Source organism: Phyllobates terribilis, unplaced genomic scaffold (assembly GCF_046119375.1).
Source record: "Phyllobates terribilis strain yellow unplaced genomic scaffold, ASM4611937v1 Scaffold_9__5_contigs__length_417890890, whole genome shotgun sequence".
Taxonomy (NCBI): domain Eukaryota; kingdom Metazoa; phylum Chordata; class Amphibia; order Anura; family Dendrobatidae; genus Phyllobates; species Phyllobates terribilis.
In genome coordinates this window covers 335,783,653-335,800,957 of record NW_027362769.1, presented here as the reverse complement: position 1 = coordinate 335,800,957, position 17,305 = coordinate 335,783,653, and the positions used below count along the sequence as shown (strand labels likewise).

Sequence of the window (17,305 nt, the reverse complement as noted above, 5' to 3'; positions counted from 1 at the left end):
GCTGTAGGGCTGTAAAGACCCCCTAAGGGTTACAGTATTCCTTACCTCCAGCATTCTCATCAGTATATCTCGCCCATTGCCATTTTCCTGTTCACTTTTGGAGCGAATGCAATCCACCAGGTTGAGCAGAAGCTTACAGGACATAGTCTGGATGCTGCTAGGAATGGACTCGTCGTCTATGTTTTTGGCAAAGAGCTGAACCGCGAGGGACAAGTCGTTCAGTGGAAGATGCTGACGGACATGGTGGACGAGGTCCGCTAACGTGCTGTACGCCAGAGGCCTGCAAAATGGCCAAGAAGTCAGACCTAAAATCTTACGAAACACCGAGGGTTTACACTACTAGATTATATAGCGCCAAACGACCGCCGACCAGTAAATATTTACTGATCCGTCGTTTAATAACCTGTTTACACAGGCAGACCATGGTTAACGATGCACACAGAGCGATCTATTCCAGAGCATAGGCTGCCATTGTTCTCGGCAGCACGAGTCCTGTTCACACACGATGATGCACTGCTGAGAGCGATGCTCTTTTGTGACAACCAAAAGATTATTCCACCCGATTAATGGGCATGTATCGGGAGATCGGGAGTCAGTTTACACTGTCAGATGATAGTAGGATCACTCATTTATGGTAATCTTGCAGCCTAAGAAAGGCGATTTGTGACCGATTTGTTTCTACAGTATTAAAAGAACCTGACAGATCCTGGATTATCACATGTTGTAGCAAAACAACATAATTATCAGCATGCTTGGATTATCAAAAGCTAAAGTAAAGGAATTTTATGACATTTGGATGTGTTAGGGCGCTGTCAGAGGTATAAATCGGACCAAGAACGGAACACAGTGCACTGACTGGCCAGCGGCTCTCCCTACCCGAGCGTGGCAGCTTCATGTATTCCTATGCAGCTGTCAGGCTCGGGTGGGTAGAGTTGCCGGCCAGTCCGTGCACTGCGTTCCAATCTTGGTGCGAATTTTATGAATTTAAAAAATATTTATATTTCAACGTATAACTTGCTGCTTCATACCGGAGAGTTTCCCGGGCCGTGTACCCAGAGCCAATGAGGATGGATTCATCAAACAACTTGTCCATGCAGGGGATGAACTCTGAAAGGCAAAATGACAATTTATCAATAGGTAAGATGTGACGACAAGCACTGGAGTGACCAACAGACGTCTTTTTACTGACCTGCGATATAAGAGGCTATCGTTCCCCCGACAGGTGACAATCCTGTAGTTATCAGCTGTACATTATAGCTGTCAACTAGCTGCATCAGCCACAATTAGTATTGGCACCGACCATGGACATTTAACCCCTTAGATTCTGCTGTCAATAGTGAGTACAGAATCTAAATAGTTAACAGTGTGGGGGCTTCCTCTTTTACCTCATCGGCACCCTTCGATATTGATCGTGTGGTCCTGATGTTTGCTATGGCAGGTAACGGCCAAATAACGGCCCTAGAGTCTGCCGGCTATAGCGGCCTGTTCAGAAGTTATCAAAATTTAGGTGGTAAAAATAAACTTTTTCATTCTTGTCATGCCACTTTCCATTATTTCCTGACAAGAACCAGAAGGGTTAATGAACTACCTGAAAGCAATTTTAAATACGTTGAGGTGCAGTTTTTAAAATGGTATCACTTTTGGGTGGTTTCCAACATATAGGACCCCCAAAGTCACTTCAAAACTGAACAGGTCCCTATAAAAATACGTTTTGTAAATTTCCTTGAAAAAATGAAAAATTACTGCTACGTTTTTAAACCTTCTAAAATGCTAACAAAATAAAACAACGCTTTATAAATGGTGCTGATGTAAAGCAGACATGAGGGAAATGGCATTTATTAATGTTTTTGTGTGGTGTGACTATTGGGATTAAAGGGATAGTCATTCAAAGTTTGAAAATTTGCAATTTTTAAAACATTTTTGTCAAATTTCTGATATTTTTGTAAATAAACGCAAAACATATCAACCTAAATTTACCATTATTATAAAGTATCATGTGTCACGAAAAAAAAACTCTCTCAAAATCAATGGGATATGACGAAGCGTTTCAGAGTTACATAAATTGACACTGGTCAGATTTCAAAAAATCGGTCTGGTCACTAAGAGGTTAAAAGTTGTCGGGGACTGAGCCGCACGGGAGACTAGTCGTACAGGCGGGTGACCTGTATATGCACACAAGGAGAGACCTGTCACTCAAGGGGAGTGGGCAGGTAACAGCCACTGTCCGAATAGTCTCCTGTGCGGCTCATGAAATTTGTTTTTTTCTGAACTACCGCAGCTTTTCAGAGTCAGGTATACATGTCTGAAATCATAAAGCCAGTGTCTGATGCATGCGGCCCGTGGATCAGGCAGCATGAATCCGCTGCCAGGTTCCCTTTAATAAACCTGAAGGAAGACAGCACAAAGCAATGAATCGGGTTCTTACGGCTTCTTAGGTCCGTGCTGAGAATATGTTTCGCCGCTATGAGCAGCTCCTTCCGGAGATGGGCGGTCTCGGGTGGGCAGTTGGTCAGGAGCTGCAGCATGCCTTTCACCATCTGCTGGGAATGTTTCGCCACCGTGTCCTATAAAACAGAGGTAAATGTAAGATAAAGGACAGACTGATGACAGCAGCGGTTTAGTAATGTAGTAACCTACCTGATAGATACGGATGATGTAGGCCAAGAAGGACAAGGTTTTGATCTGGGCTGCAATAAAGTCGGCATAAAGTTCTTTGTTGTACAACTTGTGCTGCCTGAAAACAAAAACAATCAATGGAACGATAAAAAAATAATAAAAAATGAAGTAACCTAGTTATCATACTTAAAAAGGGGTATTCGCATCTCCAAGATCCTATCCCAATATGTAGTAGATGTAATATTAGCACATGCCTCAAATTAGAAATGTAGTATAGTTCTCCTGATTATCCATGTTGCTTACCCTATGTGCAGGGCATTGCAGTAGCTTAGGTGTCCATGATTGCGACCACATAGATAATGACAGTTAGTTACTTGTTAGTGGTCGTAACTATGGATACCTAAGCTACTGCAATGCCCTGCACATGGGGTAAGCAACATAGCTAATCAGAAGAACTATACTACATTTTTAATTGTAGGTATTTGCTAATGTTATTAGACCTACTATATATTGGGAAAGATCTTGGAGATGGAAATACCATTTTATAGCAAAGAAAAAGTTTCAAAGGAAAACAGCAGGATCCTCTCAGAAAAATGTAAAACTGGGTAAATAAAACAGGAGAAATATAGAGGAAAGGTGCGTATAAGGTCATGGGCTTGTGCAAAGCTTTCCCAAGTCTATGCACATATATATGGAATTAAAGGAGTTTTCCTTCCAATTGACAATTATCACCTATCCAGAGTATATGTAATGTGTCCGATTGCTGGGGGCTTAACCAGTGGGGCCCCCATACAATTCCTCTGCATGACCACAGAAGAGTTAGTATGAAGCATCAGACCCATAGACATTGAATGTAGCCCGGTGCAGGTAAATGCTTCCTAAGTAGAGCTGTGCATGGAGGAAGAAAGCAGGAGGTTGGTAGCCCCCCTTTCTAGCGATCGGTAGGGGTCTTTGCATGGACAATGTGCCAACAGAATATGCTGCCTGCCAAGTAATAGCAGAGCGAGCATATTAAGAGTGGGAATGTTTTATTAGATCAGACTTCACTTTTTACACTAAATCAAAAGGGTTATCCAGCCGTCGGATGTGTGGGGGTCCGGAGCCCACATCTATAAACTGCTTTCAGGTCTTGCAACAGTTGGATGTACAGAAAACCATGAGCCAGAACAACATGGCTCCATTCACTGTACAGTGATCAGTCTATGCTTTTCAGCTCCTATTAAAGTGAACAGGAGCTTAACAGCTAGATGGGGACACAGCCACTAATTATAGTAGATATAATAAGCCTGGAAAAGCCAGCAATATGTCAGGGGGCTATATCATGCAGAATGGGGTCACAACCCAATTTTGGCAGACCTGCATGAAAAGTGTCATACGTACCTGGCGTTGGTAGAGACCTGGGTGACGATTGTGTTCATGATCAATGGGACAAATTCAGACACCATGTTGTGAATGTTTAATTTGTAAAGCTGCAGAAAAAAAAATTAATTAAAGCATATTGTACACTAACATTGTTACAAGGGGTTTTCCATCTCATAAAGCAAATCCACATTGTTATAATATTCTATCCCTTTAAGACCTGTGGGGGGGGGTTTTCTGACATTCGAGACATTCCCTGTCCTCGTCCATCCGACTGTGCGGGGAGAAGTGGCGGCCGCCATAAACCAGTGTGACCTTCAGTCTTAGGACGGTGGGGATCCTAGATGTCGGACCCCCACTGATCATAAAGCAATGGGACATACTAACATTATGCATTCACTTTAGGAGATGGGAAAACCCCTTTAAAATGGCTCAAGATAATATGGACCTTATAGAGGGGTGTCCCTGCCCTGAACCCATTATGACCCAAAGAACTGTTTTGCAAGAGAACATGGATTTCCAAATGTCCTTTGTAATCATATAGGACACAGTAGCGTCAGGACCCCTGTCACACGTATGTGTAATCATATAGGATACCCTAGCGTCAGGACCCCTGTCACACATCTGTGTAATCATATAGGATACCCTAGTGTCAGGACCCCTGTCACACGTATGTGTAATCATATAGGATACCCTAGTGTCAGGACCCCTGTCACGTCTGTGTAATCATATAGGACACCCTAGTGTCAGGACCCCTGTCACGTCTGTGTAATCATATAGGATACCCTAGCGTCAGGACCCCTGTCACACATCTGTGTAATCATATAGGACACCCTAGCGTCAGGACCCCAGTCACACGTCTCTGTATTCATATAAGACACCCTAGTGTCAGGACCCCTGTCATTCATCTGTGTAATCATATAGGACACAGTAGTGTCAGGACCCCTGTCACACATCTGTGTAATCATATAGGATACCCTAGCGTCAGGACCCCTGTCACACGTCTCTGTATTCATATAAGACACCCTAGTGTCAGGACCCCTGTCATTCATCTGTGTAATCATATAGGACACAGTAGTGTCAGGACCCCTGTCACACGTCTGTGTAACCATATAGGACACAGTAGTGTCAGGACCTCTGTCACACGTCTGTGTAATCATATAGGATATCCTAGCGTCCGGACCTCTGTCACACATCTGTGTAATCATATAGGATATCCTAGCGTCAGGACCCCTGTCACACATCTGGGTAATCATGTGCGACACCCTAGCGCCAGGACCTCTGTCATGCGTCTGTGTAATCATATAGGATACCCTAGCGTCAGGACCCGTCACACGTCTGTGTAATCATATAGGATAACCTAGCGTCAGGACCCGTCACAAGTCTGTGTAACCATATAGGATAACTTAGCGTCAGGACCCGTCACAAGTCTGTGTAACCATATAGGACACCCTAGCGTCAGGACCCCTGTCACACATCTGTGTTATCATATAGGACACCCTAGCGTCAGGACCCCTGTCACACATCTGGGTAATCATATAGGACACCCTAGCGTCAGGACCCCTGTCACACATCTGTGTAATCATATAGGACACCCTAGCATCAGGACCTCTGTCACACGTCTGTGTAATCATATAGGACACCCTAGCGTCAGGACCTCTGTCACACGTCTGTGTAATCATATAGGACACCCTAGCGTCAGGACCTCTGTCACACATCTGTGTAATCATTTAGGATATCCTAGCGTCAGGACCTCTGTCACACATCTGTGTAATCATATAGGATATCCTAGCGTCAGGGATCCTGTCACACGTCTGTGTAATCATATAGGATACCCTAGCGTCAGGGATCCTGTCACACGTCTGTGTAATCATATAGGATACCCTAGTGTCAGGACCCCTGTTACATGTCTATTTTCCTTTAAAGGGAATCTGTCAGCAGCTTTTTGTTATGTAATCTGAGAGCAGCCTGATGTAAGGGCTGAGGCCCTGATTCCAGTAATGTGTCACTTACTACGCTGTGTTGCTGTTTCAATAAAATGAGTGTTTTATCTGCAGGAGATTATCACTACAGGACTAGGTGTCTCGTGCCACCTTGTCCTGCTGTTCTGTGTAACCCCGCCCCCACCACTGAGTGGCAGACTTTCATCAATATACAGTGTAGACAGAAAGCAGCCAATCAAAGGGGTGGGCGGGGTTATACAGAGCTCAGCATTCTGAGCACTGCTAGATCTGCAGCAGAGAAAACAGGGATTGTATCAAAATGACAGCAAGCAGCCCAGTAAGTGATACATCTCTGGAATCAGGGTCTCCGCCCCTACATCATGCTGCTCTCGGATTCCATATCAAAACTGCTGACATATTCCCTTTAAACATCCACATCATAAACAAGGAATCCTGCTCACAGCTCTTGGAGGGTGGGTCTTACCTGGTACATCAGTACAACTATTATCGGCAGCTCGGCCAGCACCTTTAGGGAGAGGGAGCCCTTGGGGATGATGGTATGCTGCAAGGAGAAAACATACAGCCATGATTACAGCAATGCCGAGCGATGGAATAATAAACACCAGGGTCCCAGCAAAGGAAAAGCAATATTCTGTAATGTGGGGGCCACAAGAGGACAATTGCGGTCCTGTCGATCTGAGATGGGGCTTAGAATGACCAATCTTCCACTATTTTCCTGTATATCGGGAAGCAGAGGATGTCCCGGAGGCGGCCATGCTTACCGTCCTGGTCTCGCTGTCTTCTCTCTCTGGATTTACTTTGACAACAATGGTGGAAATCATGCCGACCATTTCTGGAGTAGGAACAGTGTTTTCTGCGATCACTGGAGGATTCTCAAAGTAGCGGTTCTGGGATGAAAAGAAGACAAGTTCAGAACCAAGACGCCTTAGATTTATCTAATCTGCCTTTAAAGGGAACCTGCACGTCCGATAACCCTACATCTGCAGGTTAATTGTGCTAGGAAAGTGCTCGGCCGCAGTACTGAAAGTGCGGCACCTGGAAAAAAATGAACTAATTCTTCCCGGAAGCCACCGGCTTTCAGTCAAAAAGTTGTGCGGTGCGGCAACAGACACCTATCACGGCACTTTGATAGCTCGCTGGGCACTGATGAACTGCATAGTCAGCGGCGGCAGTCAGTGCCAGGCGTGCTTACAGCGGCTGCCCCCAGTGATGTGAGCGGTGACTGCAGCTGAGCTGACAATCTGGCATGACTGAAAGCCGCCGGCTCCCAGCAAGAATAAGGATTATTTTCTCCAAAGAGCTGCACTTTCACTATGGCGGCCAAGAATCTTCCTGATGCTATTAACCCTATACCAACAGATAAATATCATTACTAGTGATGAGCGAGTAGGTTTTGTTAACCCTTTCAGCGAGTATGCTCGGGCCGAGCTCCAAGTATTTACAGCTGCTCGGTGATCTGGTTGAATCGCTCCCGTGTGCATGATTTGCAACTGTTTGACAGCTTTATTACATGGGAGGAATGTCTGCTTCTTACACATTCCTCCCATGTATTAAAGCTGTCAAACAGTTGCAAATCATGCACACGGGAGCGATTCAAACATATCACCGAGCACGCTGTAAATACTCGGTGCTCGCCCGAGCATACTCGCCGAAAGAGTTAACAAAACCTACTCGCTCATCACTAATCATTATCCAACCTGATAGGCAAATCTTTACTGTAATTTACAACATGGAATTAAAGGGAACCTAAGGGTCCGCTCACATAGCATTGCCGCTTGCCTGGACCTTTTACAGCAGCAAGCAATAGGAACCTATGACCCGAAACAGTGCCGAGGAGAAAACTGTATATTATTCAGCAAGCAATGGTTCTAGCAGAGAATAAATCTGTAGTGCGGCGTCTGAGACGGACAGACAGATCTGTAAAGCAGACCCAGGAAAGACATTGTAGAATAGATCAGTAATGCAGAAGGGTATGGCAGCGGCTTACTCCCTTCTTCCTACTAAGAACACAGGTATGAACGGTGCATGTGTAAGGGGAGTGCTGGGCTGACTGCTATCTATGCTGTATGTTCACTTTAAAAGGCGGCCAAGTACCCTGTATGCCACAATATCGCCAGCGTTGACAATCAAATGTCATCTACCTGCTGCCCTGATGTTTCTTTGCAACATAAGAAAGCGCATTGGACATAATTCCATCCTTTACTGTAGGCTGTAAAACAACATGCTTTTTTTGACAACTTGCAGTGAAGGCTATTTGGCCACTAGGTGTCAGCACATGAGAAAACTGCAATATTTCATATTAATATGCAAGGACCACAAAACAAGACAGAAAAAAATATATAAATAAGTATATACATACATATTTATTTATTTATTTATTTTTTTTAAAAAAAGGGGTTTTCACCTTTGGGTACAATTTTTTTTTCTTTTTTTTGTATTTAAAAGCATTTATTTTGGGCTAAAATCATTTTTGAAATTGGGTTTTATTAAAAAAATATTACACCGTTTGGCTTTTACAGGCTTGGTTTCCCTGCACGTTCAACTTTGATCTGGTCATAAATTAGAAAAGACAGGCAAAATGCTCCTGACAGTCAGGACAAGCTTACTGACAGATTCTGAGTTAAAAGGGGTATTCTCATCTCCAAGATCCAATCCCAATATGTAGTAGGTGTAATATCAGTAATATTAGCAAATACCTCCAATTAGAAATGTAGTAAAGTTCTTCTGATTCGCTATGTCGCTTACCCCATGTGCAGGGCATTGAAGTAGCTTAGGTATCCATGGTTATGTCCACTCATATAGTGACAGTTAGTTGTTAGTGGTCATAACCATGGATACCTAAGCTACTGCAATGCCCTGCACATGGGGTAAGTGACATAGGTTATCAGAAGAACTATAATACATTTCTAATTGGAGGTATTTGCTCATATTATTATTTCTACACTTAATACATATTGGGAAAGGATCTTGTAGGTGGGAGTACCCCTTTAACTTATTCTGCAGCATTAGACGGTGCTACACAGAAGCTAAAGAAGGCAAACGGTGCAACATTTTTAATTAAACCCATTTAAATCCATTTTTGTATAAACCCAAATACATGCAGTTATTACAAAAATAAATAAATAAATCCGTCCCCAAAGAAGGGCAACACCTTAAAAACTTTCTGACATATGCCACTTTGAAGTACCCTCCTCATAGCGTAACACTGTAGCTGCCTAAGCTCAAAACCAAGCAAGTCAGCAAAAAAAAAAACCTTAGGAAAATGAAAATTACTTACCACAACCTTAGGAAGCTCTTTATAAATCTGTCTCACAAAGTCAAGAAAATGATGAATCTACAGAGAATAAAAACAAAAATTAATGCAATCTGCTTAAAAGCATGGCCGCTTTCTTCTAGAAACAACACCGCACCTGCCTATGTGTTGCGTCCCATACTTCAGCTCAGCTTCATTGAAATCAATGGGACCAAGCTGCAATACACACGGCAGGCTGTAGACAGGGGGTGGCGCTATTGTTTAACAAAAAGCAGCCATGGTTTTCTAAGCCTGAATCCATTTCATTGCAAAGAAGGCAATACTCTCTTAGTAAGATGTAAAATCTGTTATTATAAAGCTGCAACACAAGGCATGCTGGGAGTTGTAGTTTCAAAACAGTTTGAGGCAGGAGCTTGATTTAGAGGGGACTGTAACACTGATGGTCTATCATTGGTATAGGTCATCAATGTTAAAGTCCCGGACATCCCCTTTAAAGCAAGAACCTTAACAGGAATGAACAATAAGGAAAGTCAACGTACTTCTTGAGTGATGGGCGGTCTGAACTGCTTGTGTAGCTCTATGATGATTCTTAAGCAGATCAGGACGTTCTCCTCGTTCTCAGTCTAGAAGGAACGTATACATTATGTGACACGACGTCCTGAGCACGACGTCACACAGACCGCATGAAAACGTCACTGCTGCCCCCTACCTCCAGGAAGCGGAACATCACAGACAGGATATTTTTGGTGTGCGGCCGCAGGTGTTCATTGGTGGGGATCCGGTGGATGATTTCTAGGACCAATTTTCGCAGTTGCTGGAAGAAAAATAAAAAAAATTCTTCTATGAAAATCCAAAAAAACTTTTTAGTATATTCTAAACCAATATAAGATCGCAAAACATTTTCTTTGCTTGGCATAGATATAGTCAGGCAGAATTGGAATAATATCTGGCCCGGTCTAAGGGGGAAGACAATGTTGGATGTGCATGCTTGTGCATACCAACACCAAGATGGCTGCGGGACATCGACGCTGGATAGTCCTAAAAGGACAGTATCTGCAATCAGATCTTATCAGTTTTACTCTCAGCGCCCGATGTGAGGTACATCCATCCATACATGCGCACTAAATCACTCCACGCATCCATGCGGCATCACATCTTGGGGGCTCAAGCCTGATAACTTCATCATTCCTGTAGTCAGATCTTATCAGTTTTACTCTCAGTGCCCAATGTGAGTTTATTAACATATACATACACATATACACACACACACACACACACACATATACATACATTACACACACTGCTCATACAACCCAACACACATATCACATCGTCTGGGCTCAAGACTGATACTCTCATCATTTTGCAATTCTATTCATTTACATGTAATATTCTAGCACTGGCTCAGCCATGGAGAGGGAACCGCAATCTCTACCAGCAGTGGTGCCTGGTAATAGGTATACATACCTGTGCTGGTTTCTCCTGGAGGAACTGAACTTCCCCATCTTGTAGGAAAGTAAGAAACCTTGGGATGATGTGCTCCAGGAAGGTGGAATATTGAGCGGAAGTGGTGACGTTCTAAAAAAAATAAAGAAAGAAAAATATTTAACCACGACGCCATTACAATCTCCATGACTCCACGCTACAAGACGCCATTACAATCTCCATGACTCCACGCTACAAGACGCCATTACAATCTCCATGACTCCACGCTACAAGACGCCATTACAATCTCCATGACTCCACGCTACAAGACCCCATTACAATCTCCATGACTCCATGCTACAAGACCCCATTACAATCTCCATGACTCCACGCTACAAGACCCCATTACAATCTCCATGACTCCACGCTACAAGACCCCATTACAATCTCCATGACTCCACGCTACAAGACGCCATTACAATCTCCATGACTCCACGCTACAAGACGCCATTACAATCTCCATGACTCCACGCTACAAGACGCCATTACAATCTCCATGACTCCATGCTACAAGACCCCATTACAATCTCCATGACTCCATGCTACAAGACCCCATTACAATCTCCATGACTCCACGCTACAAGACCCCATTACAATCTCCATGACTCCACGCTACAAGACCCCATTACAATCTCCATGACTCCACGCTACAAGACCCCATTACAATCTCCATGACTCCACGCTACAAGACGCCATTACAATCTCCATGACTCCACGCTACAAGACGCCATTACAATCTCCATGACTCCACGCTACAAGACGCCATTACAATCTCCATGACTCCACGCTACAAGACGCCATTACAATCTCCATGACTCCACGCTACAAGACCCCATTACAATCTCCATGACTCCACGCTACAAGACCCCATTACAATCTCCATGACTCCATGCTACAAGACCCCATTACAATCTCCATGACTCCATGCTACAAGACCCCATTACAATTTACATGCTACAAGAGAATAGCAAACTAACCCCTTGGAGGTAAAATATAAAAGGTCTATGATCAGCTATAAACTTCAGATCAAAGTGTCCTTGGACTGTCACTTACCTCAAAGTTTTCGCTGACTTCCTGCATCATTTTCAGCTTGGTCTCATCGGCTAAGAATATTCAGAAAAAAGAAGAAAAATTGAGAAAAAAAAAATTAAGTATGGGTATCATGTAACACCCCAACCCCTACACAGTGGGAGGCACAGGTTACTCTTGGGACACATACGCGTGTTGACATCTGTAAGGGCAGCCACAAACTGGAGGTATTTCTTCATCAGCGTCGTCTGGTCCACCACGGTGGGCCCCGACGGAGGGACAAACGCCATTTTTTCTTCTTTTCGTTCTCTTTAGCAACACGGGTAGAATAATGGAGTCGTCCCACCTATCAGAGGAAGACGAGATTAAATGAGCGGTTGGGAAGAATCAGCAACATAGACATATCTTGCAACACATCTTGCATCATCGACTTCATCAGACATCTGACCACTTTCTTGATAAATCGCCCTCAAATTATCATTGGTGTGCACACACTGCATACACAAACTCATAGCCGCGCGTAAGATACATCCCCCCGACTCCATGTCCCCTCACTGTACAGCCTCAGCGCTGCACGGAGTGAGACCAGCGTTTATGCTGCGCTCAAAAATCCGCAGCATGTCCATTAATTTTGCGGAAGCGCTGCGTTTTCGCCGCCATTGACTTGCAGTAGAACGCGCCAATTCCGCAAGACTGCATCTGTACTTGCGTAATTGGCGCGTTCTAATGTGCGGATGGTACCCGGGTGTGGAGGACAGGAGACTCTCATCTACACCCAGGTACAATAGAAACTGCAAAAAAAAGAATAAAATAAAAAATAAAGATTATATTCACCTTCTAGCGGCCCGAGCTGCGCTCCTTCTCCTTTGCCGGCACATCGCGTTGGACTGTAGGACCTGCGGTGACGTCACAGTCATGTGACGGTAGGTCCTTCAGTACAGGGCATCGCAATATCCCGGCAGCCAGGAACGAGGGCAGCAGCACACCCCGGGCGATCAGAAAGTAAGTATCAAGGTTTATTTTTTTTATTTTTAACCATTCTAAAGGTCACACTATATAAATCCATGCTGTTTGCATGGATTTAGGCTGTGTGCCCACAATGCGTTTTTAATGCGTTTCTGCAGCATTTTTGCATGGTAGAAGGGCAGCAATGTTCCCCAATGATAATCCGCATGTGCTGTGCACATGCTGCGGAAATTTCCGCTGCGGATTATCATTGCGGAAAAAAACGCACCACTACCAATTATTTTGCGGAAGCGCTGCGTCTTCGCCGCCATTGACTTGCATTAGATCGCATGGATTAAGCATCACTGTATATGTAGATGCGTAATCCAAGCGTTCTAATGTGCGGATGGTACCCGGGTGTAGATGAGAGGAGAGTCTCATCCACACCCAGGTACCATTAAAAAATCTGAAAAAAAAGAGTAAAATAAAAAATAAATGTATATTTACCTTCCGGAGGCCCGCGCAGCGCTCCTACTTGCTTCCCGGCACTTTGCAGTGGATTGAAGGACCTGCGCTGACATCATAGTCATGTGACGGGTCACGCGACACTGACGTCGGCAGGTCTTTCAATCCACTGCTGCCGGCAGCCGGGACCGAGCGAAACAAGCCAGCGCGGGCCATCGGAAGGTAAGTATATATTTATTTTTTTATTTTTAACCACTCTCTCGGGTCACACTATATAAATCCATGCCGTTTGCATGGATTTATATAGTGTGACCTAGTTGTCACAAGCACTTTCCAAGTGATGCTAATCGCTTGGAAAGCGCTTGTCAATCCGCATGCGGAAATGTCAGTGAATAACGCTTCACATCCGCATGTCCCTGGCATGAAAACGCATGTACAATCCGCATGTACAATCCGCATGCGTTTTTTTCTGCCAGGGAGATGCAGAAAAGCTCAGGAAAAAATCCTGAGCATTTCTGCATCGTAGGCACATAGCCATATATAGTGTGACCTAGTTGTCAAGCACTTCAAAGTGATGATAAAATCGCTTTGAAAGCACTTGTCAATCCGCATGCGGAAACGCATGTGAATCCGCATGTATTTCGCAGGAAAAACGCATGTACAATCTGCATGCGTTTTTTCTGCCAGGGAGATGCAGAAATGCTGCAGAAATTTTCTGCTTCATTTCTGCATCGTGGGCACATAGCCTAAGGCTATGTGCCCAGGATGCAGAAATGAAGCAGAAATTTTCCTGACCATTTCTGCCTGCCCAGTTCACAGCTAATGTGGCTACAATGTTACAGATAGGGTCCTGCCATATTTGAAGGAGTGTGAGTGTAGTGTAGTAACTCTTACACTCCTGAAAAGCAAGATGGCAGCCCCCAGTAGCTGCAAAACGAATTAATAAAAAATAAACTATAAATACTGGGCACTTGAAAATATGTTATAACATTAAGGAATTTAACAATTTAATTTATTTGACATAATGAAAAAATGCGGCAACTTCCCTTTAAGCAACTAACAATACGCTACAGAATCAAAAATAGGATTTTTAATAAGTATCAAAATTAAAATTTCCCAGTTCGTCGCAATTTTACACTTTTAACAAGACAACCCCTCTATAAAAAAAAAAAATGATCTTCAGTCGCTAAATTCAAAGAGCCATTACCTCTCTTATTTGTGGCATCTATGCGGTTACTCTGTTACACTCAGATGCCAGCAGTATAACACAGCCATCACCTGAGCGTGCACCATACAGTAATGTGCACACCGACCATACATGTAAGGCAAAGGTCACTAATGGGCTAAGAGAGTGCACTTCACTAGGCTTAAAGGAGTTGTCCAGGATTAGAAAAACATGGCTTCTTTCTTCCAAACACAGCGCCACATCTGTACACAGGCTTTGTCTGGTATTGCAGCTCAGCTCCATTAAATTGAACACCACACACAACCATTGGACAGATGTGGTGCTAATTTAGTAAGAAAGTAGCCATTTTTATCTTAAACGCATAACATTTTCTTAGATATTTGAATAATTTTTTTAAATAAATCGCTTTTTATTAAAAGTTGCCCCCCGATCTGCAAATAAAAGTAATTTATATTTTTCAGGGAAAAAACACCAGCAATTGAATAGTTTAGGGAGTTGTATGTTACGAAAATGCTACCGCTAATCATCGTTACATCATCAGCACATAGAAATGGCGACTTACGGTTAACAACTGCGAGCTAGGCCTCACACACAAAGCAGGCCGCAGCAGGTGCCCATAGCAACCAATCAGATCACAGCTTACATTTTCAAACCTGCTTAAGATGACTGAGAGCTGGAATGTGATTGGTTGCCAAGGGTCACACTGCCAGGTTTACGTCTACACTGGGTTTTTATACACAAGTGGGCCTCTAACAAACTGGTATAGATGGCAAGTCAGTCAGTCAGCAGAGGAGCCCCCGTGGCTTCCATGTCATCGAAAGAAAATCTGTCATCCACTGTTTTTTTTTTTTAAACTATCACCAGAAATAGACTTAAAGGGGATGTCCAGTTAAGGCTTTGGCCAGGACAAGTCCCACAGTCATAGATTGCTAGATGTCACTGCTATTGTCTGATTACACCATTCACTACGGCAGTAATCATAAATACAGCGGTTACAATACCTGGGGTATGACCCCAGAAGTGGCGCATCTCATGCAATGCGCCACTTCTGGGGCGGCTGCGGGCGGGTATTTTTAAGCTGGGAAAGGCCCAATAACCAGGGACCTTTCCAGCCTGATAATATAAGCCCACAGCTGTCTGCTTTACCTTGGCTGGTTATCAAAAATGGGGGGACTGCACCTCGTTTTCTTTCATTTATTTATTTGCTTCATACAAAGCTTTTCAAGAAGCTCCATATGAAAGCCACTAAAGGGTGCAATTTTATATTAGGTCAGGGGGAGATGGGTCAGTGGTTAGCATTGCAGCGCTGGGGTCCTGGGTTCAAATCCCACCAATGAAGACATCAGCAAGGAGTTTGTATGTTCTCCCCATGTTTGCGTGGGTTTCCTCTGGGTTCTCCGGTTTCCTCCCACACTCCAAAGACATACTGATAGGGAATGTAGATTGTGAGCCCCAATGGGGACAGTGATAATATCTGTAAAGTGCTGTGGAATTAATGGCGCTATATAAGTGAGTAAAATAAATAATAAATAAATCTAATCTATATATCTAATAGCATTCTCTGCTGTCTAAAAACACAGGTGAAAAAACGAATGCAACAGAAAAGAAAAATTAAAAACGCCTGAAAAACATTACAAAAACATGCGTATTTTACGGTGCGTTTTCCTGCCAAGAGATGCAGAACTGGTGCAGAAATTTCTGCATCCAAATACTCAACATGTGCACACGTTGCGTTTTTGTAGCATTTTTTTTGTTTGCTGCTTTTTTTTTATGCAAATGTTCAGCAGCGTTTTACAGTACCAGCAAAGTCAGAGATTTCAGAAATCTCATGCACACAGCTTGCTTTTTATTTCCTGACTGTTTTGTCATAGAGCGTTTTTGCAAAATACAGCATGTCACTTCTTTCAGCATTTTTCACCCACTGAAAGCAATGGGGAAAGTGCAAAAAATTCTGCAAAAAACGGAGGGATCAGGTTTTGCTGCTAAAATCTGTGGAAGTTGAACCAGGTTATTTTTTTATGCACTAAACTATCAGCATGAGGCAAAAACTCAGCAATCTGAGTTGGGCTTTAGGCAGTAAATGGTCTCTGAGAATTAGGGTATGTGCAGACGATCCTTTTTGGCAGCGCTTTGAGCGTAGCATACTTTATGCTGCGTCCAAAGCGCTGAATGCAGGTGAATCCGCATGTGTTCATTGAACCATGCGGATTCATCGCATCCTCTACATTGCACTGATAGAATTTCTCTTGCGGAGACGAGAAATAGACATGCCGCGGACTGGAAAGACGCACCGCGAGTCCTCGGGTGAGGTGTAGGAGCACGGACGCATAGTGGGCATGGGATTTCTTGAAATCCCATCCACTATGCTGTAACATCTGGCCGCTGCGGATTGGGCGCAGCGCACGCCGCGTCCAAACCGCAGCCATTCCTGACCGTGTGTACGTACCCTTAGAGACGAGAACTAAAGGGGGCAGCAGCCGGACCCCTACTGATCACAAATGCTGACTCAGTCCTAGGATACTGTATGCGGCGTACAATGTCACGAAATGGCCACAAATTAAAGTCCATCATCATAATCCAGAAGGAAACAAAGAAATGCATTACAAGCCGTCTATATATTACAACAAAATGGGTCATTTTGGCTTTGGCTTCCAATACAAGCCCTGCTCTGTAGGAACCTGAATAAGTCATCACCCAGAGGACAGTCCGATCTATGAAAATCAACGTGATAACTCGGGCAGCAAGTGACTGATTTCTGGGATGTGCCCAGCTGGGAGGTAAACCAGGTAGCCCCTTTTACACACACTCAACAATTAATGGTATTACACCCATTTCAAAGGGTCGTCCGAGGCCACACAGGATGGAGAGAGGTGCTGAGGACGTCAGATCTGCCAGGACGCAGCAAATATCAGCAACACCAGAACGTATTATGAGCATGAACCTTGGGCTATGTGCAGACATGGCAGATCTGTTGCAGAAACTTTTATGACTGGAAAATCCATG

The 17,305-nt window shown here is 43.8% G+C and overlaps 1 protein-coding gene across 3 annotated transcripts in view; it reads right to left on the bottom strand.

Moving 5' to 3' along the window:
• The window catches only part of TRRAP (transformation/transcription domain associated protein), a 141,165-nt gene that overhangs the window by 120,719 nt on the left and 3,141 nt on the right, over positions 1 to 17,305 (bottom strand). For all 3 annotated transcript variants that reach the window (XM_073648014.1, XM_073648015.1, XM_073648016.1), the window contains exons 2-14: positions 11,897 to 12,052; positions 11,731 to 11,780; positions 10,660 to 10,770; positions 9,902 to 10,006; positions 9,732 to 9,815; positions 9,217 to 9,273; positions 6,701 to 6,826; positions 6,403 to 6,480; positions 3,997 to 4,085; positions 2,638 to 2,734; positions 2,426 to 2,564; positions 1,029 to 1,107; positions 46 to 280 (exon numbers count right to left, since the gene is read on the bottom strand). In XM_073648014.1, the coding sequence (XP_073504115.1) occupies positions 46 to 280; positions 1,029 to 1,107; positions 2,426 to 2,564; positions 2,638 to 2,734; positions 3,997 to 4,085; positions 6,403 to 6,480; positions 6,701 to 6,826; positions 9,217 to 9,273; positions 9,732 to 9,815; positions 9,902 to 10,006; positions 10,660 to 10,770; positions 11,731 to 11,780; positions 11,897 to 11,996 (1,350 nt within the window). In that variant the 5' untranslated portion in view covers positions 11,997 to 12,052. The remainder of the gene's footprint in view (positions 1 to 45; positions 281 to 1,028; positions 1,108 to 2,425; positions 2,565 to 2,637; positions 2,735 to 3,996; positions 4,086 to 6,402; positions 6,481 to 6,700; positions 6,827 to 9,216; positions 9,274 to 9,731; positions 9,816 to 9,901; positions 10,007 to 10,659; positions 10,771 to 11,730; positions 11,781 to 11,896; positions 12,053 to 17,305) is intronic.